This window comes from Vidua macroura, chromosome 21, assembly GCF_024509145.1.
Source record: "Vidua macroura isolate BioBank_ID:100142 chromosome 21, ASM2450914v1, whole genome shotgun sequence".
Lineage (NCBI taxonomy): Eukaryota > Metazoa > Chordata > Aves > Passeriformes > Viduidae > Vidua > Vidua macroura.
Window position 1 is genome coordinate 10408439 of NC_071591.1, and position 23504 is coordinate 10431942.

The 23504-nt window shown below is 49.9% G+C and overlaps 1 protein-coding gene across 5 annotated transcripts in view; it reads left to right on the forward strand.

The window, feature by feature from the left end:
* ZNF618 (zinc finger protein 618) overlaps positions 1-23504 on the forward strand; it is a 149067-nt gene that overhangs the window by 58567 nt on the left and 66996 nt on the right. For all 5 annotated transcript variants that reach the window (XM_053996263.1, XM_053996264.1, XM_053996266.1 and 2 more), the window contains exons 2-3: positions 6080-6123; positions 20285-20541. In XM_053996263.1, the coding sequence (XP_053852238.1) occupies positions 6080-6123; positions 20285-20541 (301 nt within the window). The remainder of the gene's footprint in view (positions 1-6079; positions 6124-20284; positions 20542-23504) is intronic.

Sequence of the window (23504 nt, forward strand, 5' to 3'; positions counted from 1 at the left end):
CCAAAACAAAACAAAAAACCCAAAAAATTTAAACCCAAAACAAAACCAGAAAAGCAAAACAAAACAAAAAGAAAAATTTAAAAGAAAAACAATTCTCCTGCCAATACAAAGAGAATTGAAATCAGCAGAGCGAGGGCCCCCAGCTGAGTCTGGAGTGTCTCAGCCAGAGCAGAGGGGATCATTCCCATCTTGGCTTCTCCTGTGCTCACAGCTGACCTTTGCGTTGGGCTGATCCACCCCCTCACTGGGTTTGTCATTAGTGTTTCTTATTAATTAGTAATTGGGGGCACCTTGTGGCTTCAGGAGCATTGGCAGCTGTTAATGATCCCCAGGGATAATTAACACAGGGATGGCACTGGAGCAGGGGCACTCCACAGTCCAGGTGGGACTGGGCCAGCCCTTCCTTCACCTGGGGGTGGCTGGACAGGGGCTGGAGCCCAGGGCTCCAGGGGAAGGTGCTGGGGGGCCCTGCCCGAGTGCTGATCCCGCAGTGCCGGAGCTCTGTGGCGTTCCCTGGCTTCGGGTCCCCCTGGACACGAGTCCTTCTCGGGGTGGTGGCCACCCGCAGGAAGAGGATGTGGCCAGGGCCCTGGCCAAGTTGGGCTGATGCTGTGTTCCCATCCAGAAACTGCTCTGATTTGTTTTAGGCTCAGCCACCATCTCAGCTGTTTATTTGCATGTGGTGCTCATAGGGGTGAGGTGGATGCTCAGTAACCTCAATCCAAACCTGGATTTTGGTCTGCCCAGACACTCCTCAGACATGAAATGTCAGAGGCACCACGTGGGAAGTGCTGGGCTCCCTGTGTGCCCAGGCTCCAGCACTGGGATGCTCTGTCTGTCACCACTGGGGTGCTGGGGACAGATCATATCCCTGTAGGTCACAGTCACCTTGGTGCTTCCCGTGGATGGACTTGCCTGGAAGTCTCAGCATTAAAGCACCTCTTCCTGAAGCTTGGCCTAAGTGATGGGTATGGCCAGGAGTAATGAGCACCTTCCTCTGGCACTGGAGACCTTCCTGGAGCTGTGCTGGAGCCCAGGTGTGGGCACCAGTCACACAGAGATGGTCCCTGGGTGTTTGGGACCATCTTGTCCCTGGTGTCCCCTGGCTCTGGCAGCAGAGCCTCTGTGCCTGCCGTGGGAGTCTCTGCCATTGCCTTCTTCTGCCCTCAAGCAGCAAACCCTGCATGGGCTCATCTCAGAGGGGTCAGAACTCTCAGATGTTGCTGTTCACGTCTGGCTCTCCCTGTTGCAGCAGGGAAGCAGCACTGGCTTTTCCCAGGACAAGGCTGCAGCCGAGCACAAGGGCGAGATTCCTCTGGCTGCTCCCAAGGAATTCTGACACTGAAGCTGCCACCAGCATCCCCACCCTGGGTGTTGCCCCATGGCCAGGAATGTGGGGGGGGGGGGGGGGGTTGCAGACCCCACAGTGGATTTTGGGGAACCCTCACTCCAGAGCTTGACTCAGATGTGGGACTGGGCAGATGCCTCAGGGAGAGCTCCCATTTCCTCCTTGCATATTTTTTTTTTTTTATTATTGTTATTTTGGTTGTTTCTTGAGGGGAAGCTGCAGCTGAGGAAATAGGCAGCACATTCCTCCAACCCCAGGAACTGTCTTGTTCCCGAGTGGAAAATTCATCCCTTTTGGAGGCTACCCTGATGGATTGGCAAAGGCAAAGGATGAAGAGGGGATGAGCCACAGCAGCCTAAGGCAGTGCAGATCTTTGTCCTTCATGCAGGGGATACCCTGGCTCTGGGAACCAGAAGAAACAGCCTTAAATTGCACCAGGGAAGGTGTAGGCTTGATATTAGGAAGAATTTTCTCTTGAAAAGGGTGGTCAGGCATGGGAACAGCTGCCCAGGGCAGTGGTGGAGTCACCATCCCTGGAAATGTTCCAGTGTGGATGTGGCACGTGGGGACAGGGCTGGCTTTGGCAGTGCTGGGGAATAGTTGGACTCTGATCTCAGAGGGCTTTTCCAAACTCAAGGATTCCATGGTTCTGTGGAGCACAGCCCTGCTTGGATCACCCGTGGGCTCAGCGTTGTTTCCTTCTTTTGAAATCTGGGGCTTGGGGTTCCTCAGCACCTGCAGTGCTGGCAGGAGGAAGCAAAAATCCAGATTAAAAAAGGGCACGGGCACATTTGTGGGTCCTTGTGCTCTGCAGATGTTTTGGTGTGATGTGGAGCTGCTCTGCTGTTTTTCCCCCTCCTATTTAATAAAAGTTAAATAGGAAACTGCTGGTGTCTTGCCCTTTGTTTAAAGAAGAGAAAAAAGGAAAAAAAAAAAAGCACTTCCTGCATTTTCTGTGGCTCTGAAGTTAATAACCTACACTGCACAGGTAGCAGGCCTGCAGTTATTTTTATGGCACATTCCTGTGTCAAACCTGTTTTCAGTTGCTTCTCCCTTTGCCAAATTTTAATTATTTGGGATGAAGTTTTCCGTGCTGGGTGCTGTTGGCTCCTTCCAAAACTGAACGTGTGGTTTGTGTTTGGACAAAAATTACTCAGCTGTCTCTGGGAAGGCGTTTGGGGGAAGCAGGGTAGGGGTTTTGGGGTTTTTTTTCCTTTTTTTTTTCCTCAGGTAAGCAAACAACTCTGCCCTTTTCCCTCTGCAGAGGGAAGGTGCTGTGGGAGGGGAGCTGGAGCGAGCAAGGTCTGCTCCTCCTGCGACCCACAGGCAGAGTTAGGGACCTCTTCCTTTGGGATGGGGTTCAGAGGCTAATCATAGGGGTGGCTGTGTCTGAATAAATAAATAAATACATGGATTTAATCCCTTTTCCCCCTGGGAAGGCTGTGGCAGTGCTTTGGGGGTGTCCCAGTGCCCCCATTGCATCCATGGGAGCTGATCTGAGCATGGGTGCAAATCCAAGTGATTGAATAATTGTTTCTAGTCATAATTTAAGTGATCAGGCAGAAGGCCTGTGCTTAAATCTTCTGAAATCTCATTTCACATTTTTATTGCTTTTAGTTATTTTTTTGTTTTGCTGTAACTGTTAAAATGCTGGGTTTTTTCCCAATATAGTGCAGCCCTCTCGATAAACATGGATTTCTCAGGTCAGTTTTACATCTGCTTGGACTCCTATTTTTTGACACTTTATCCTGTTAGGAGATGTTGACTGAAACATTTCTTAATTATCACGATTTACTTTTTGCTTGCAACTTGAGTTGAGGAGCATATGGCCTGAAACCACATTCTGCTTGTGTGCATTTTCATTTAAAAGATATTTATTAGCATTAGTTAAACAAAACTACCCTAAACACATCCAATATGTAGAAAAGCAACTTTAGGGAATAACATTTTGAATTGTAAATGATTTTATGGGGCAGATTATGTGACATTCTCCAGCCTGTCCCAGCACCCCACATCCAGCCTCCCTGCTCATCAGCAGATGCAAATTCTGCTCCTCTCCTTTTTCAATTAGAAATTAGGAAATCACCAAAATCAATTATTTGGGTAACTGGGAGTGCAGGAGATTCTGAATGAGCACAGGAGATTTCTGTTCCCCTCCACAAAGGTGGTACTTTGTTGGGGGCTGCTCTGACCTGTTTTTGGCACATTCTGGTTAAACAGTGATTTCCAGCCTTTCACCCTTCCACTTTATCATGCTATTTTAGTCCTCAAATGCCACTTTTTAGAATTTAAATGGAATGGTTTAGTTTAAATTGATTTTATTTTTGAAGGAACAGGCTGGGAGAGCTGAGGGTGTTCACATGGAGAAGAGAAGGCTCCACAGAGACCTCAGAGCCCCTTGCAGGGCCTAAAGGGGCTCCAGGAGAGCTGGAGAGGGACTGGGGACAAGGGATGGAGGGACAGAACACAGGGAGTGGCTTCCACTGCCAGAGGGCAGTGCTGGATGGGATATTGGGAAGGAATTGTTCCCTGGGAGGGTGGGCAGGCCCTGGCACAGGGTGCCCAGAGCAGCTGGGGCTGCCCCTGGATCCCTGGCAGTGCCCAAGGCCAGGCTGGACAGGGCTGGGAGCAGCCTGGGACAGTGGGAGGTGTCTCTGACCATGGCAGGGGGTGGGATGGGATGGGCTTTAAGGTCCCTCCCAGCCCAAACCAGTCTGGGATTCTGTGGATTTGTTTATTTCAGCATCCAGAAACATTTAAGGCCACTTGATCTTATCTTGTTCAGGCTTAGCTTGGTGTTTTTGTCTAATGGATCATCTCCAGGAGCACCCTGGCTGTGTGAAACCGGCGAAATGAGAGCCCTTACCTGTTGTGGTTCCCTTTTTTCCTCATTTTTTCTTTCAAAATAAGGAAACTTCCCAGCACAGGGGATTGTTGGGGTGTTTGTGCAGGGCCAGGGGCTGGGTTCCATCATCTTCATGGGTCAGAATATCCTTCCAGCTCTGGATATTCCATGGTTCCATGATTCAGCAGGTGGTTTTCCTGTGGAATTCTCATGGCAGGAGCCTCACAAGGTCCCTGAAGATGTGGCTCTTGGGTTGTGTGAGCTTGGGCTGTGCACAAAACCCTTTGTACAGGCAGGAATTGGGAGGTGCCAAGCATCTCAACAAGGTTTCTGCCCTGGCTCTATACTGAGTCTCCTTTTTCCCCCTTTCCCCCTTTTCTTTGTACACACAGATCTGATCTTCTAGAAAATGCCCCAAAGGTTTGAGCAATCTACCAGTTGCAGGAACCCATAAAGCTTTTTTTTTTTTCCTTTTTTTTTTCCATTGTGTAAGTATGACAAATCATTAATTTTTGATTGATTGCTTTGAATTATGGGTGCTCTGACATCCTTTCTGTAGCTGAACAGCTGTATAACAAATGAACATATCAGTGCTCACAAAAGATTGGAGATCTAACAGAAGCAATTACATTGTCAGCTCCTCCCTTCTGGCTTTTCCCAGGCAATGGAGAGCAGAAATTTTTAAACAGAAATTCCTCAAGTGGCTCACAATAATAATAATCATCATCATCATCATAACAAAATACCTTTTTGTAATTGAATTAGATTTTTATCTCTTCATTTTCAGTGGATTTCATCTCCCTTCAGAAGCCAGGTTGTGTTTCTGCTTTGTGTAACTTGGACAATCCCTTTGAAGAAAATTTTACATGAAGAATTAAAAAAAATAAAATCAAATTGCAATTTTTTTGGTTGCTATTCCTTTAAGATTTCAGAATTGCACCAGTGCACTAAATGTGACCTCCATAACTTTTAAATTAAGAATTTATGCTGGCTGGAAATTTATGAAATATTTCAGCATGAAAGAAAGCCTTTTTCCCTCAGGAAAATTGAGCAATAAATCACAGCACTCTCGATTTACTGCCCTACAGCCAGCCAAAGATAGGATTTTTTTCCTTCCCCCCTTCATTCTGAAAAAAAAAAAAATAAAAAAAATGTAATCATATAAGACAGCTTAGCTGCTATCCTCCCACTCTCTAGAATTTTTAATTTCAGCTGTTTCTGCTTGGATTTATTTCCAATATTCCTGCTCGGCTTTTCAATTTCCTCAGTTATTAAATTTTAATTCAGTGCATTAGCATTTAAATTAAAAAAGGGTTTATTTTATCGAAATCGTTGGCTGGCCCCCATCCTGCTGCACATGAATTGCCTGTTTCTGCCATTTGCACAAAATGTGAAATGCAGCTAATATCTTTTAACTTGTATTTGCACAAATTCAGAAATAAAATTTCTGGGATTGGAATAATATTGTGTTTCCAAGGAAGGCTCTCATCAGCGAGCTGGGGAAGGAGGCGAGAGGAGACCCTGGGCCCTCCCTGCTCAGCCCTGCCAGGGCCTGCAGGGGCTAATTAGGGCACGGGGCTAACGAGGGGAGGTGTTGGGCCTGGAGCGGGGCCATTCCTGCGTGGACATTTGGACAATCTGGCCATTCCTGATTTGCTGCCTGGCCGTGGCGTGGCTCTGCATCCCGGGGATCGCTGCCTGAGACTCGGTGGCACGGGGGTGACCGGAGGGGATGGGCTGGGGAGGCTCAGACCCTGCCCAGCCCCGACACCCCGGGCTCAGAGCTGAGCAGGGGCACGTGTGCAGCCCTGGAGAACCCCGAGTTCGGGCTGGAGAGCAGCCTGGTCCTTCTGAATCTAACCAGCTTTTCTGTTTTCATCTCCTAGGCCGAGGAGAGCAACAGCAGCGGGCGGAGGAGCTCTTCCAGCAGGTAGGGCTGGGATGTGCTGGGTGGGTCAGCTCTGCTCAGCTGTGCTCTCCATCCTGGAGACGGGGTGGCCAAAGGTGGGATGGGTGTCAGAGCTCAGTGTCCATGCAACCCCCTTTAGGTATAGCTGGAAAGGTGGATGTAGGAGGCTGGCCTCACCCTGTCACCGGGGACTGAAAGCAGAGGTGGTTTGTGTGTGGTGTGGGAAGTTCCAGCTGAGTGCCCCCAGGGCAAGGCTCTTGGATGGAGACCTTGGGCTGTGCAGACCCTTCTGTCCTTCAGAAGGAGAGGACAGAGGTGTCCCACCACCCCATTCCCCTGTGATCCCACTGAGAGGTGTCTCTGCTGCTCCCACTCTGGAGAGGGACATGTTGAGGTGGGTCTGCCCTGGGCTGTGCCCTCCTATCCCCTCCAGGGCATTGAAAACACTGTGAAAGTTTTATTCTTTAGATAAAACTCATCCTGCTGTGTAACAGCACGTCCAGTGAGTTCTGGGAACCACTGTGGTGCTGATGCCCTCCCTGCCTCCCACTGCTGACCGTGCAGCCCCTGCCGGGTCCCATGCCCCCACTGTGCTGGCTGGTTCCTGCCCAGTGCCCCAGCTCTGCCAATGGCATTTCAGGACAAAATCCCCTCATTCCTGGCAGCTTTTTGTCCAGTTGGCACTGCTTGGCATTGAACACGTCTGGAGTGCCCCTGAGCTGGAGAAGATTTCTCTGTCACTCTTTGGGTGTGGCTCACCTGTGGCCCAGCAGTGAGAATTAGCCTGAAGGAAGTCTTTGAAAGAAAGCACAGGCTGAGGAGCAAGGGGAGAGGAGCCAGGCATCAATTCCTTCCCCTGGATTCTTTATTCCAACCTTTAATTCAGTTTTGCAGCTCTCACTGGAGGGTTTCCCACAGCAAGTGGGCGAGTGCATTCTCCATGTGGGAGCTGGCCTGTGGAGTGTCCATGTCACCTTTGGAGTGTCCATCCCACCTTTGGAGTGTCCATCTCACCTTTGGACTGTCTATCTCACCTTTGGGGCATCCATCTCATCTTTGGGGTGTCCATCTCACCTTTGGAGGGCCCATGTCACCTTTGGGGTGTCCATGTCACCTTTGGGGTGTCCATCTCCCCTGCCTGAGCTGCCCTTGGGGCAAAACATCCTCCCAGGAGTGAGCAATGGCCCTTTCCAGGGCAGGGATGGAGCTCCTGGTGAGGTGGGAGAACTTCCCTCTGTTTTCCCTGCTCCTTTATATGTCCAGAGGAGTGTGAGGCTGGTCATTGCTTTTTTCCTTGTAGACAGTAGAAACAAAACCCACTTTATCATCTACCTGGCTGAACAAAACATGGTCAAAGAAATGAGAATGACCAAGTCCATTTAAAAATAATAAAACAGAATCAAAATGTTATGTTTCAAGAAAGCTCTGTCAGTGATTGAAGATAGAAATGTGGCTCTGACTCAATCTGTGAGGTCATCAGTGGATGGAGACACAAGATGGATGTTTCTCAAAGTCACTGCCGCTTGAAACCCTCACTAATTGCAAACTATTGAGGAAGCTTTTAACAATTAATTTATATCAATAAAAATATAAGCAAAAATAATATAATAAAATATAGTACAATGTAATTAATACAATATAATACAATACAATATAATACAATATAATACAATGTAATCAAAGTCACCTGGACTTTATCTTCCTGCAATAATTTTTTTTCACAGTAGCAGTCTTGGTCTAAGGTGATGACTGTGGTCTTGGGTCAATCCTATTTTTCTTTTTTTACTGCAGTGAATTGATTTTATTCTGTTTCAAGCAAACCCTGAAAGCTCTGAAGGCCCAGGGGTCTGTGCTCCCACCACCCCCAGCCCCAGGCCTGTTGCTGCTGTTGGTAGAACAGGGGTCAGGGTGTGCAGCTGGCAGCTCGTGGTGGCAGAGAGCACTCGCTGTTCTCCTCCCCCACTGAGTCCTGTGTGGTTGCTGCACCTCAGTGAGTGCTCAGCAATGGGAGATTTTAAAAGGTGAAGAGAATTCTTAGGAGCACAAAAAGCCCTCTTCCTTGAAGGCAGCCAGAAGAGAGATGGCTGCTTGCCTTGGGGAAGATGACAACTAAGAGACAGCCTGACAAAGCTGTGCGTGTTTTTGAACACTCCAGAAAAGGTAGATCAGAGGCTTCTTTCTTCCTTTTGCAAGGAAAAAAGAGACAGTCAACAAAATTAAAAAGCAGCAAATTAAAAGCCAGTAAAAGGCAGGATGTTCTCCTGCATGATGGGCAGCAGTGTGATGGGAGTGTGATGCCTGGAGCTGGGAGGGGACTCAGCAGGAACACGGTGACATGGGCTGGATTCACAGAATCCTGGTCCCGGGCAGCTCCGGAGAGCCCGGCTAAGGCACGGCTTCTCGGCGGGACCGGGGGCTGCCGCGAGTCCCGGGCACTGCTTCATTCCACGCACCGGGGATGGGCTGGCCCAAACCCGGGGTGCAACAGAATCCCACATTGTCTTGAGTTAGGAGGGACCCTAAAGCCCATCCCATGCCATGGCAGGGACACCTCCCACTGTCCCAGGCTGCTCCAGGCCCCGGTGTCCAACCTGGCCTTGGGCACTGCCAGGGATCCAGGGGCTGCTCTGGGCACCCTGTGCCAGGGCCTGCCCACCCTCCCAGGGAACAATTCCTAATTCCCAATCTCCCATCCATCCCTGCCCTCTGGCACTGGGAAGCCATTCCCTGTGACCTGTCCCTCCATCCCTTGTCCCCAGTCCCTCTCCAGCTCTCCTGGAGCCCCTTCAGGCCCTGCAAGGGGCTCTGAGCTCTCCCTGGAGCTTCTCCTCTCCAGGTGAGCACCCCCAGCTCTCCCAGCCTGGCTCCAGAGCAGAGGGGCTCCAGCCCTTGGAGCAGCTCCGTGGCCTCTTCTGGACTCTTTCCAGGAGGTCCAGGTCTTATGGAGGCCTCTTCTCCAGGAGACCCATGTGCTGGACATGGTCTGGCCCCATCCTGTGTGTGAGCACATGGCAGGGGATCTGTTCCTTGCTGATGTCCACTGGAGACTTGCTTTAAGCTTCTTCTGAAGCCCCTTCTGCACATGGTGGCCCAGGCTGGGTGTCCCTGACTGGTGTGTGACAGTCCCAGGGGTTGGTGGGACAGCAGGGCAGTGTGGGGCAGCACTGGGAGCCTCAGGGTGAGCACTGGGAGTCTCCATAAGACTACTGGAGCACTAACAACTTCCCAATAATTAATGTCAGCGTTCAGATGGTGGGCTCTGGATCCTGACAAGAAATAATTGAAAAACCAAATGTGCAATTATGTCTGACAAGCAGCATGTGCTTTTCTTGGTCACCAGAGCCTTGTGTAGTCATGTGTTAGACATGGTTTTATATAATTATTATTGTTTATATGGCGGGTGTCAGAGGAAGGAGGAATTTCAGTTTGGAGTCCTCTGTTGGCTATTTATTTTAAAGTCATTAGATTTGTTTTCAGACTTAACTACACTTAATGTGCGAGACTCCCGCTGAATAAATCAGCCCCTGATATAGGAGCTGCATCTGTTTGTGGAGGGAACGGAGCCAGCTGGAAGCTCAGCCCGCCGGCAGCGGGGCTCGCACCAGCCGGGAGCCCGCCCGCAGCACAGATGTAGCTGGGAGGGGCTCAGCTCCTGGAGCAGGGGAAATCCAGGCCTTCAGGGCTGGGAGCTGCTGGCCAGGCCAGGGGTGGCTCTCCTTTAGTGCAGCGGCAACAGCGCTGGGCTGCAGCTCCCAGAAGGGGCTCAGGGAGGTGCAGGTCCAGCAGGAGGGCTCTGGGTGCTGGCCCAGGTGGGAGCAGAGCAAGGGTGCTTTGAGCTGGGCCTGGAGGTTTCCCAGCTCTGACATGGTGCAGTTTTCCCAGGTACTCCAAACCAAACCTGAGTGTTTCAGTCTGTGCCATAGAAGATGTGAATTCTATGGAATCACAGAATCCCTGAGCTGGAAGGATCCACCAGGATCACTGAGTCCATCTCCTGTCCCTGCACAGAAACCCCAACATCCCACCCTGAGCGTCCCTGCGAGTGGTGTCAAAATGCACCTGGAGCTCTTGGGGCTGGGACTGTTCCCTGGGGAGCCCTGGGAGGAGAAGATGTTGAGAAAGGGTTGCATCCACTTTGCTTCTTCTCAGTTCACCTTTCTTCAGCCTCCCTGCATTCCTTGCTCTGTCCTTTGTGAATACGTCCTCCCCAGCAGCTCCTGTCAACCAAGGGAGTGCCCTGGGATGGCACCAACTCTCCTTCAGGCTCCTCTTCCAGGTCCCCAGCACTGGGGAAGGACAATTTCTGAGGTTGTGGTCCTCTGAAGCTCAGGAGAGGGCTCTACACCCTGTGGAGGGACACGCCTCGGGCTGAGTATTTCCAGGAATTTTTTCCAAAGAAAATTATTTGATTTGTCTCCCCTTTCTTTAAGAGGCAGCCTGTGGGATTTTCAGTCCCAGAGCACCAAGAAGCTTCCAAGTCATCCTTTATCAGAATGAGAGAAAACTCTTAGTAATTAGGCAAGGAATTTAATAAGCCTTGGTGCCTGCTGAAGGGCTCTCACCAGCCATCTTCAAAAAGAAACAAACCAACCAACCAGCACAAAACCCCTCAAAAGTGCCCTCTGGCCAGTTTTAGAGCAGTGGATAGTTCAGTTCTGTATGACAACCAGGACAGAAGCTGTGGGGAACCCAGGCAGGTTTCCTTGAAACCCAAAAAGAAGGTCAAATGTCCACATACAAGGAGATGACAGCGCTCAGACACATCCCAGCTCCGAGGGACAGGAGTATTTTTTGTGTAAAGCACACCAGTTTGCCCAGTGCCAAAGTCCTGGAGAGCTTTGGATGGTGTGAGATGGAGAAACGTCCCTTTCTGGAGCCATAAAGTACCAGGACATGGCAGTTCTAAAGCCTTCAGGAAAGCTGAGCCACCAGGAAATCCTTGGGTCACCCCCTCACTCCTCATGGCATGTTGGAGACCTGTGGCCATTTCAGTTCTCACCCCCTCAGTCATTTCTTAGTCAAGGAACACAGAGCTCTTTCACTGATATAAATAAATCCTTAATCTATTCTCTTTGTTTTCCCCTGAATTTCTTTGTCTCTGTTGACATTTCCACGCTTGAAAATTTAAAGACGCTGGCAGCTATTTCATTATCATCTTAAATTCAGTTTTTAACCTGCATCATTTGTGTGTCGCATTTTTTATCTGACTGAATTCTTTTGCTTTTGGCAAAGAGTGCGCAGTTGTTTTTTGTTGGATAAGCCAAATTTTTTTTATATTTGGTTAGACTTTCCTCTTAAACCATCCTCAAGATATTCCTAATAAGGACTGAAGGGAATTTGTTTTGCTAATACCTTAGGAATTCTTTGTGGCTCTTGACTATTGTTCTGGTTTGTATTTTAATGTTTAATTTCCAGAGGAGAGGCCGGCTGATTGGTCCTGGAGTTTACCTTCTCTGAAGGATTCAGAGCTGCCGAGTGTCCCTTGAGGAATGAACACACGATTAAATTCCTCTTGGACTTCCTGAAGCAGAGTTTGCTGTCAGGAAAGGTTGTGTGTTCTACTAGACCCAGATAGCTGGAAAAATTAAGTATTCAGCTTTGTTTGTTTGTTTTTCCTAGATTTTAGCACTGACACCACACACACCACCGAGTGCTGCATTATGCGTTTTGGGGTTTTTGAAAGCTGCTACCTCTGTTTTCAAGAGCTGGCTGCCCTCAGAGGCAGGGGGTGAACTTCCCTGAGGCATCTCTCTTCTACAAAACCTTCATGTCCTTTAAATTTATGAACTCCTTAATAATATTGGTATTTATTGAGCAAATTTCTCCCAGGAAAGCCTGAGCGGCAGCTACTGTCACACTTCTGCCTGCAGAAGGATGTGGCCTCATGTTCTGATTTCAGTTTATTTTGGAGAGAGAAAGCAGAGGATGTAAATATGTCCCAGATAGGGGCAGGGTTTGGGCTGCTTCTCCTGCCTCAGGGATTTTCTGTGTGTGCTCAGTTAGTTTGATGTCCCCAGGTCCAACTGACTTGGAGCGAGGGCCTCAGAGCCTTCAGGAGCTGCAGCTTCATCCTTGGTCAGGGTAGGAGGGAGCAGCATGTTCAGGGTGGTGGATTCCACGAGGGGACCCAGCAGCCTTGTGGAGGAGCCCAGCCAAGCACAGGGATGCAGCTCCTGGGCCATGGACAGAGCCAGCACAGAGACCACAGGAGCACGTGCAGGCACCTTGAAGTCTTTGAATCCCGAGGCTCACAGGAGCATGTTGCATGTGGAAAATGCCCAGAAGCTCTGACCAGCTTTTGCTTTTTTTTCTGTTCTGCAGCAAGTCTTCTCTCCTGTACTGCTGATGGAGGAGGGAGTTCCATCCCCTTAAAATAACATCAGGACAGGAGAGAGCAGGTTTTTCATGTAACCTTTCAGGAGTTAAATGCACACTTCGGGAATTCACAGTGGCATTGGGGAAGATTGTGAAGAGAACTGAAACCTCCTGGTGGAACACAGATGACCACAAACCCCTCTGTGACCAAGTGAAAATTTGGGTTTCAGGCATATGGACCAGCACATGCTGCCTTCATGTGTGTCACCCAGAGTGTTGGTGGCACACTTGGATGTCCTCCTTGGGTATCCATGCTCTGGAATGTGGACAGGCTCCCAAATGGAAAGAGTTAAGGATCAGAAGGGATATTTTAGTGTGCACACAGTGTACATTAAGGAAATGTTTGCTTCATTCAAGAGACAGCAGAGGTTTTCTCCTGTGAAGGGGAGATTCCCAGTAAGAGAATCTCCTTTCCAGCAAATGCCCAATGACCAGAGGCAGCAATCCACACTGGAAGTACAGTGCCTCTTCCAGAAAATAATCCCTCAGAGGAGGAATCCAGGATGGGGTGGTTGTTCCATCACCAGGATATCCTCTCTGAAGGATGCAGGCTCAGGCTGCAGAGGGGCTTTGGCAAAGACTCTGGGAGCTGTGGCAAGGAGGGGGGGTTGAGTCCCTTGGAGAGGAGCAGTTCTGGACACTGTGACACAGGAGCTTGGGGTAGTGCCTTTGCCTTTCAGGGTGTGAGGGAACATCTGAAGCTGGGGCTGGAGCCTGGAGCTCAATTGTAATGCTGGGAAAACAGCTCCTGCTTTTCTCTCTTTTAACCCTGCACTTGAAAATCTTCTTGTCTGGTGATGTCTGCAGCAGATGTCCCCAGGGAAGGACACCAGGCAGTTCCTCTGCTTCCTGATCTCCACCTCCTCCTGGTGTAAGGCACGGGGCCCACCCCCCTGGGCTGCCCCAGGAAGCAGATGAGAGCCATGGGGAGAGGTGGGAAGGTCACCACAGCTAATTTATCAGACAAGCAGATTTTCAACTTACATCCTTCTTTTTCTTGTCTCTGCTTTCATCATCTCCATGTAAAATGAGAGTTCATTTACATGTGTTCTGTCTATTCCACTTCCCATAGCTCCAGTCATGACAGGAACCTTCTGGTTCTTGTAAAACCATGGCAGACATCTGTAAACTGAGCCCAGTTTAAGCCTCCCCCATTTTTTGCTTCCTTTGGTTTCTGACAGCTGAGGCCTTTTGATTTAGCCTTGGATGAGCCAACTGCACATTGGTTTCCAGAAGACAAGTTGGGACATCCCACTGGTGCTGTTGTCCTGCTGGCCTCTGCAAAGGTGTCCATTGCTTGATCCCCATGAGTATTTTTGAATCCTCTTTGGTGCTGCAGACCAGAAGAGTCTTCCAAGGAGTGCCCAAAATGTGTTTCAGTTTTACTCTAACTGGGCACACCCTGTCCTCTGCCAAGGGATGTCACCACGGAATCACAGAATGGGTTGGGTTGGGGGGACCTTGAAGACCCATCCTGTTCCACCCCCTGCCATGAGCAGGGACAGCTTCTACCAGAGCAACGTGTGCAGAGCCCTGTGCAATTTGGCCATCATTGATATCATCAAGGCACTAATGATCTCTGGGTTTTCCAGCTTGAGTGTTGTTCAGAAAAAACCAAAAGATGCTCCACATTCGCTGCTGGGGCAGGAGAGCTGTTCGTAGGTGTTGGTTCAGAGTGGTACATCCTCCTCCACATGTGCTTCCTTTTCCTCTCCTTTTGAGGAGCTGATGTTGAAGACTGATACTTCACTGATCTCGCTCTGCCCCTCCCCAAAAACTCAGCAGGATGTGTGCTGTAAAAATAGCCTCATTAGAAGCCATCTGAGTACATATGCAATCACAGATGACTCAAAGGGAGCACGGAGCATGCATGTTTCTGTTGCTGTCTTCAGAGAATTACATGACAAATTATTCCTAGCTGGAAGAAATGTCCTTTTATAATTGGGGTTTTTTTTTCTCATTCTTTCAGAAGGGAGGAGTGTGTGTTTTTTAAGTAGCTTTTAGTCACTTTCATTATTTATGAGGATGCTACTGCAGATCAGAAACAGCAAACTGCAAAGCGCGAGTTTCTTGTGGCTGCAGCAGCTGACGGGCCCCGTTTGCTTTCACTCATTGCTGTTCTGCTCATCACAGCCAGGGAGACCCTGCAGGGCCCAGAACAGCTCCACGCTGCAGCCTTCACCCCCTTCTCTGCCCTCCTGCTACAGGAGATCAGCTGGAAGGGGCTGCTGGATCTGTGGGTGGTGTCACCGTGCAGAGGGGAGCACTGCCAGCACCCAGCCTTCCCTTTCTGTCCTTCCCTCGGGAAGAGCTCCTGGCATTGTCCTCCTGTTGCTCCCTGCATTGATGCTGGTGAGGCTTCACACCTAGAACTGTTCTGGCCCATATTGTCGTGCTGCATCATTGAGCTCTGCTGAAACTGCCACAGGTGTAGGGCCAAGGAAGTTGTGCCCAAATGGGTCCAGGAACCCACTTCTACCCCTGCCTTTCCAGTTCCTCATGCTGAGGCTTCATTAAGGCCTTCTGAAATCTCTTCTGCCTTCACACACTTGTGTCTGACATGAAAGTGGCCGTAACGTCATCGGAAGATGAAAGCCTGATGATCAAAGCAGGCAGCAATGTTGAAATGAGCATTGTGAGATGGCAGAGCTGGTATTACAGTAATTGGCTGTGTGGCCTACTTAGTGAGAGCAGGGATACATGCAAGTGCAATGTCTGTTTGCCTCTTTCATGTTGGAAATCACAGAGTCTGTTCTGGGAAGTGAAACAGGACCTCACCTGTAGGAGCAACCAGGTACGGAGTGAGCACTGTGTGATCCCAAGGCTTCTGCCTCCTCTCCTCGGCATGGAAGAGTCTCTTGGATTGCCAGGGCCCACAGCTCAGTAAAAACAAGACATGGAACAGTGAAGGTTGGTATTTCCCAGGAAGGGGCAAAGCCGTGGAGAAGAAGTTAGATCCCCCTGTGGAAGGAGGTAGGGTTTAAGCCAGCTGTGCCCGTGCACTCTGCTCCTCTGTGGCCTGATGGCTCTGAGCAGTTTTTGTCCTGTGCAAGCAGTGTTGTGTTTGGAGAACAGGAATATCCTCTTGCCAGGGAACATCAGCCCATGGATGGACCTGCAGAGGAAGGTGCAGCTGACCCCTGGAAGGCCACACTGAACACTAAACCTGCATTGTTTCATGCAGAGGGGTGGTGGCATGAGGCTGGGGACCGAGCTCAGAGCCACCAGGAGAGGGTGGCTGAGGGAGCCGGCGGTGGGAGGTGACTCTGGCAGGTTCTCCCTTGGCTCCTGTGCGCTGCTGTCTCCACCAAGTGGAGGCTCTGGCCATCACTGGTCCCAGTGTGTCCCCAGCAGTGCCCCTGCAGGGATCTGGCAGCCGGGGCAGGTCTCTGTATGGGCACAGGGGACGTGGGCGCTGCCTGGGTCACACTGGGGAGTCTTTCTGCCCCCAGCACTGATACTGAACTTACCTGACACCCCGAAAGCTTCGAGTCCTTTTCTCTCTGTGCCCTCTCCCAAACCTGTGACAGCTGCTTGGAGCCTTGGGAGCTGCAGAACTGAAAATTCACTCCTGTTGTTGCTCATCCTCTTTCTGAGCCTTTCCAGCAGTTGTGCCTCAGCTCTGGAAGATCTGCCATGGGACAGGAGTGGCAGAACCAGGCCTGGCCATGGCGGTACTGAGGCCTGGTGTCTTCCCTCCCCCAGGCAGGATGTTCCCTGTCCCTCCCTGAGTCTCTCAGGGAATTTCTGGAGAACAAGGATGTTCCAGATCTCTTGCTGCTTTATCCTCACCTCCAAGTGGAGGTTCTTTGTGCTGCTCAGTAGCAAGGGAGGTAAAATTCAGCACAACACTGAGCAAGTGCAGCATCATGGGCTTGCAAAGGCTGATCCAAGGACCAAAGGACTGGGAATGAAATGTAGCTTCTCTGGGTCACCTGCCCTGGCTCAGTGCATGTGTGGGTTGATTCTGTGCATAGTAGAGCCTGTGATGACTTCTGTCTTCCAAGGAAAACTGGTTCTGCTGGGGCTGTGTACGTCCCCCTTTCCATCCTGCCTGAAACTTTCCAGTGTCAGTAGCTTCCTTTTCCTTCCAGTTTTGCTCTGGGACGTTGGTACTCTTTCCCCAGCCTAACCAGGAGGCTTCAAACTCTGCTGTCCCATGACCTGCTGTGCCATGAGGATCATTCCCTGAGCCCAGCTCTCCCCTGGACCCTTGGGAACATTTCTATCCCATTCACAACTGAGCTCCAGAAAAGCCTGGACTGGTCCTGGTTGTGCTCTAGCCACAGAAGCATGACCTGGATTTCACAGGGGACTACAAGAAAGTGATGCTCACTCCTGCTGGGAGAGCTGCCTCCTCCTCCTCTCCAAAGTTGTGCAGCTCCAGCTAAGGCACCAAGTGGCTTTTGGAGAGCTCAGCCCTGCTCCCAGGAGTGTCAGTGCTGCTGTTTTTATGATTTCACTTGTTTTTGAGGGGAACAGCAGGCTCTTTTCAGGGCTTGTGAACCATGAAATCATGTAGAAGAAAGTTGCTGACGTATATGGGGCCGTGTCCTTCTGCACATCAGGTACCTGAGTTAGAACATATGGGGCAATGAATTGCTGTCAGTTAATGTTTGCAGGGTTAGGTCCCACCCAGGAACAGACATTCCAGCTGGGAAATTCCTTTCTTGGCAGAGCTGGATCCACAAAGTCAGTGTGCATGAAGGGAAAAGGTTCTGAGAGTCCATTGGTCTTGTCTAACAATTTATATATTCCTCAGCTCCAGGCCACCAAGCGTGGCCAGTGCACATCTGTACTGAGCCCAGGGACCTGCCAGCCAGACACACAACTCTGGGTTTGAAAACTCGGGGGGAACTGTTCTCCCTGAGCACATCCTTTGGAAAACGGCTGTTCCAGTGGCCCACCATCTGTGCTAATGTTTTGTGCCTCATTTCAGCTGGTTCCAGCTTCCAGCAATGAGCTTGCACCCTGCCAAGTTAAGGCAAGACAGTATTTTCTCCCCATGAAGATGATGATATGCTGCAATCAAATCATCTTCTAGTCTTCAGTTTGGCATGAGAAACAGACTGGAGCAGTTTGGTCTCACAGAGTCATAATGTGTCTTCTCCCAGTCTTGAACCATTTCAGTGCTGCATTTTGGAATCATCTTCAGCTTTCCTGATCACCTCTGAAACCTGAAGCTGCTCACTGTGTCTGCAGCACATGAGGAGTGGCTTCACCACAGCTTCAGACAGGGAGAAAATTATCTCCTCCTTCCATCTCAGGCACCTGAACCGAAAATTTGGTCAGTCCTTCAGCTCAGAGTGTGGTTCTCTGTGGTTGCATACCACATGGGTGCATCCACAGTCCTGGGCTTGTCTGACTGTGCTGCAGCCACTGGTCTTGGGCAGAGCCAGCTACGGAGAGAGGGATCCACTGCTGGAGTGCCCTGTTCACAGTCTTTGCTCTCCATCCCTCCATGGCTCCACCCATCATTTTTAGCAACAGTGGTGTTTAATTTAATTCTAGAGCATGAATAAATCTGTCCCACGTCAAGCATTCCAGGAGTCCTGTGGAAATGCCTCTCTATTCAGGAGCAATGCACATGGAGAACAGCTTTGCCTCGCAGCACGGGGCCTATTGCTGATTTGGTTTGTGTTTGAATGTGACCAGTGCAAAGCTGGCATCATCAGAAAGTCATTGTATTCTTGCCCATTTTATAATCTCCTCAGAAGGCTCTAGCCTCAGTCTCACTGCACTGGTATCAGTTTCTAATCCCAGATCACTTGGCTCATGCCTGGATTTTCCTGTTGCTTTGCCCAGGACTGGCAGGTCCAGGTTGCAGTGCCATCCATAACCAAGCTCTACACTGCCTCTCCCACCTTCCAGGCTCCCCGTGGGAACTGCCCTGGCTGGCTTTGATCTTCCTCCACAGTCCTCACTACTCTACCCTATTGTTGCCTTTTGCATTTCACACCTTCTGGGTTTGATTGATCTGCAGTCAATCCCACTCTTTGCTGATCCCTGAGTATTCTGTACTCACTGCCTTCCCTTGGAAGGGTGCTGGTGGCTGAGATGGATGGGCCTGTGGCACACTCAGTAATATTTACCATAAAGATTGTCCAGTTCTCAACCACATCTTCTCTGTCTCAATCCATCTTTCTCACTTGTAAGAGCCCTGTATGATTTTGGGAGCACAGCAGGGGGGAGTATGTGTGAGAAGGCAGGAAATGAGTGGGAAGGCAGGTCAAGGCTAATTCTCTCTGTTTAGGGGCTATTAATTGTACATTTCATTCCATAATGAGAATGGAGGGATGAATAATAAAACCTCTGGCAATAGGATGTGCCTGACCCAGTTTGAGTAGTGACTACATGTCCGTGTGGGAGGTTGGGCAGTAATTACTGGAGGATTGTTCTCTCTGTTCCTCTGCTCCCCTCATCCCTGTCCTCCCAGGAGCTCCACACTTTCACCTCCAGTTGCACCATCCTGGTTCCTCTGTGAGCTCCATAACCTGTGTCAGAACCCACTGCAGGTGTTAGCTCTCTAACACTGTAATTCATACTTTGTCCTGACAAACTTTATGATGTTCCAAGCAATTGGGATTTTTTTTCTCTGTCACTGTTGCACGATCTAATAATCATCCATTAGTTCAGTATATTTTTCATTTAATTTTGTTACTTCTGCCTAAAACATTTTCAAATACCTTTGGCTGTTCCCAGTGTTTACATGACTCTAAATATTTCACAGTGTTTTCTGTTTCTGGGTAGTCTGAGCCATTATACATTTAGTTCTGATTTCTGCACAAACTGAACCAGCAATTATTTTATCTTTGTATTGCATGGTGGAGTGTATTAATAACCAGTATGAAAAATTGGGGGTCCATAATGAGTGATGCTAAAGGAGCTCCACTGGCTTATTCCCACATCCTTGTCTGGTGGACTCATAACCCCTTTGCCTTTTGCCACCACAGCACCTGTTGATGTTGTTTTACAGCTTTGAGGTGTCCAACTTCCTTTCCTTAAAGGGTTTTGAATATTTGTTTAGATTGTTTTCTCCCATATATTCCCAGCTCTTCTTACCCTGATGAAAACACATGCTATTTCCTAACCTGTTTCTGAGCACAGTGGACCTCCTTTGCCTTTCCCCTTCCATTAGGCTTTCCCTGTCATCCCAAATAGTTGTATCTGTCCATAATGTGGTAGTCTCCCAAAATATCCTCATCCTCCAGATGATCCCCTTTGATCAGCACTGTGTATGTTCAATAAAGCCTCTGAATACCAGGGGATGTCAGGTTGCTTGAAGGGATAAAAGAGAAGATGCGATAGAGGGTGGAGATAGCTCCAAATTAAAAATGTCATGGAATCATAGAATCGTTTAGGTTGGAGAAAACCTTGAAGATCATCCAAGTCAAACTGAATTCAGCAGTGTCAGGTCCACCAGTGACCCATGTCCCCAAGTGCCACAGGAGAATATGGCTTTGTGTGTATGGACTAGTGTTGGCAAAATACCTGCAGTCAGAACTGCTGGAGCTGTGCCCATGGCCTGCTGGCAACCAGGGCAAGTTCTGTGCTCTTCTTTAGGGGTCCAGTGTGTTTATGAGCGCTACAGTTGTTTGTGATGATTAACATTATTTTCATTACTAGCAAATAATTTTATTGCTGTTGTCCGGTTAAATTTTAATTACTTATCATGTATGGCAGACACACATTGATATGCTTCTTTTAAATAACCTGCATGAACCATGCCTTGAATTAGGTCCTGGTGATGACAAAATGAGCGCTTGGCATTGAGGATTCACATTCTCTCCTCTCTTTCCCCCTTCAGGGAGTGTTTGAAGAGGAGCCCACCGAGCCCAAAAGCTGAGGGCTCCGACTCGGTGACATCTCAGTCCTCCCCCAGTGAAGAGGCTGGAATGATGACTGAGGTGAAAGTGAAGACAGAGGTACCAGATGACTACATCGAGGAGGTGATCTGGCAGGATGACACCAAAGATTCCAAGAAGAACATCAAGGATGGGCCGGGCGATGTGCCTGCAGAAATCTGCGTGGTCATCGGCGGCGTGCGCAACCAGCAGACGCTCGGTGAGGCACGGGACACCATTCCCTCGGGGTGTGGGGACAGAGTAAGGCTCTGGAGAGCTGTGCCTGGACACTCAGCTCTGCTGGAGGGCCCAGAGCCAGGGTGAACATCAGTCTTGGGGTCCTGGCTCAGGATTATTGACCTTCTGTGTCTGTTTGCATCTGGTTGCACCTAAAGGCTCAGCCGAGATCTGAAAGAAAAAGCTCCTTATCTTCTTTTGGCATGTTCAGGGACTTGCCCATCAGTCACCTGCAGCACCTGGTGAGCTCAGGGCTGGAGGTGTGTTTGACACAGATGAGGAACTTGGAAAGGAAAGCCTGAGAAACAGCTGAGGTGTTTTGAGGAAAGTTGCTCTGAGGAATGTGGATGCTTTCTGTAAATGAGTCTGAGCTCAAGAGCAGGTTTTACAGGTTGCTGTTTGTTTTCAGTTGTGGGAATACTTTTGACTCTGGGCTGGCTGTGGTGTGCCCTGTTCAAAACAGTGCTTCCTGTCCCCACCCCACCTCCTGCTGTGATGAGAAGAAGCTTTTTCTTTTTTCTGTGAACATCAAACTGTCCTCTCCTCCTGCTCCAGGGAAGGGGCTTCCTGTGGGAACCTGGCAAGGCACCACTCCTGCAGTGTCTCTGTTGTCCTCAGCCTGGAGCAGGTCCCTGCAGTGTCTCTGAGATCCAAAGGCACTTGCTAATAAAAAGAAGGAAGAGCAGTTGGACCAGGTTTCTTTTAAGGGACTCAGGAGAAGGCTGATTTGAGCTGCCCAGCATTGCACTTGGGGTTGGTCTGTCCTGCAGGGGGAGAGAAAAGAGGAATTGATGTTGGATTTTCTCCTGGGTTTTGATGATCATTATCCATACTGCTGGAAAGAAATCCAGGAGATGTCCTTAGCTGGTGGTTGTCTCAGAAGCATTGTTGTTCTCCCTGTCCTCCTTTCCATCACAGGATAGCCACTAAGAACAACAGGGCAGGAGTTCAGTGCTGTCTGTGCAAGTCTAGGGAAAGCTTAAGAAGTCTAAAACTATTTCTCACATAAAGATTTTACAATTTGGAAGAAATACTCTGTGTATTTTCAGAGTTTTTGTGCCTCTGCAGCTCTTGATCATTACATGGGCAAAGCTGAAAAGCATCCCTGGTGCCCTGGGAGGGGGAGGTGGAGCTGTGACTGATGGGCAGCAACGGGAGCTTCTCCTCCAGCCATGGCCACCAGCTCTTGGTGAAAGCATCTGCAGCTTGGGCGTTTGTCCCACAGGACCCTCTTCTCCCCACAGCTCCTGGCTAGGCAGCAGCAGCTGCTCTGCAGTCAGTGTCCTCTAGCAATGCTGGTTTCCAGCTGAGCTTGGCTGCGTTGCTGTGCAGTGGGGAGGGGGCTTTTGCTCTTGGCTCACTTGGGTGGACTGGAGGGGAAACCAGTGAGGAGCAGCTGAGGGCACTGGGATTGTTGAGCTGGAGCAGGCTGAGGGCAGAGCTCCCCGGGGGCTGCAGCTCCTCATGAGGGACAGCTCCCATCTCTGCTCTGGGACAGAGACAGGAGCCAGGGAACAGCTGGAGATCAGGAAAGGTTCTTCCCCCAGAGGGTGCTGGCACTGCCCAGGCTCCCCAGGGAATGGGCACGGCCCCGAGGCTGCCAGAGCTCCAGGAGCGTTTGGCCAGCGCTGCCAGGGATGCCCAGGGTGGGGTTGTTGGGGGGTCTGGGCAGGGACAGGGGCTGGGCTGGGTGATCCTGGTGGGTCCCTTCAGTTCGGACTGTTCCATGGCTCTGTGATTCTGTGTTGTCCCTGTGGAAAGCGTTGGGGACTGTGAGGAGGACACTCACAATTTATGCACACTGTGGAGAGAGGGACAGATTCATTGACCTAAAGTGTCAATGGTGGTTGAAAGCCATATAAACTGGAGGGCTTCTGTCTGGAAGGGCCTTTTCCAGTGAAACACACCTTGTATTGGTCATTGTAAAGCCCAGGCTTCTTTAAAGGCAGTTTGGTTTGGAAGTGATGGAGGTTGGTGCCAATTCCTTTGTGAACAGAGCCCTGGAAGAGCCCCTGTCTGGCATTCACATGACCTTTGTTTTTGGGGAGGTGGCTCTGAATCACTCCAGCTTGGCCATCAGGTGCTGTGCTCTGTGTGCACAGCCTGTGGTGCCCAGCTCCTTGTGTTTGCTGAGCTCTGGCACCTGGTCCCCTCTGTCCCCCCATGGAGATCACACACGAGCACTGTGCCCATCTCTGCACGCACCAGGGTGCCTCACACCAGGAATGTGCCCCATGTGCCACTGCTCCACTGGCCATTCCAGCTACTCTAGTGGCCATTTCAGCTCCTCATTGGCCATTCCAGCTGCTGCACTGGAGCAGCCCAAAAGTGTGACCTGCTGATGCTGCTGGTGCCTCCTGCCTCCAGAGAAAAGGCTCTGTGACTCTGCTGCTGCTCCCAGCACTTCCAGGAGCTTTCCTTGCCCTGGGATCTGGGAGCCCTGTGTCTGAATCCCTTCCTCCAGGCATACAGGCGAGCTTTGGTAGGATTTTATTCACCTTCATTGGGGCAGCTGAGACTGGAGGTGTTGAAAATGGTTATTTTAATAGCTAATCCTGATGAAGTGGTGACTCAGGAGTGAATGAACCTCTCTCCTCTGCATGGAATTGCCAACCCCCCAGCCTGTCTCCTTTCAAGGGGTGCTGGGGACAGTTGGTTAAATGGGAGATGTGTCTGAGCTGGGACCATGGAGCTGAAGGGCACACGTGGCTCCAATTGACAGCTTCCCTGCAGGGCTCAGCCCTGGGACGTGGCTGAAATGCACATTACAAGATTTATGTCTCTTTTCTGAGTGATACATCTGCTCTATTTATATTTTAGTTGTTACTTGGAGCAATTTATAAAAGGGATTCCCAGCTCAGTTGCTGCTATTCCCTTGCAGTGTTTACATCAAACCAGGCCTTGTGTTTTTTGCCTCCTGTTTGCACCAGCTCCTGTCTCTCCCGG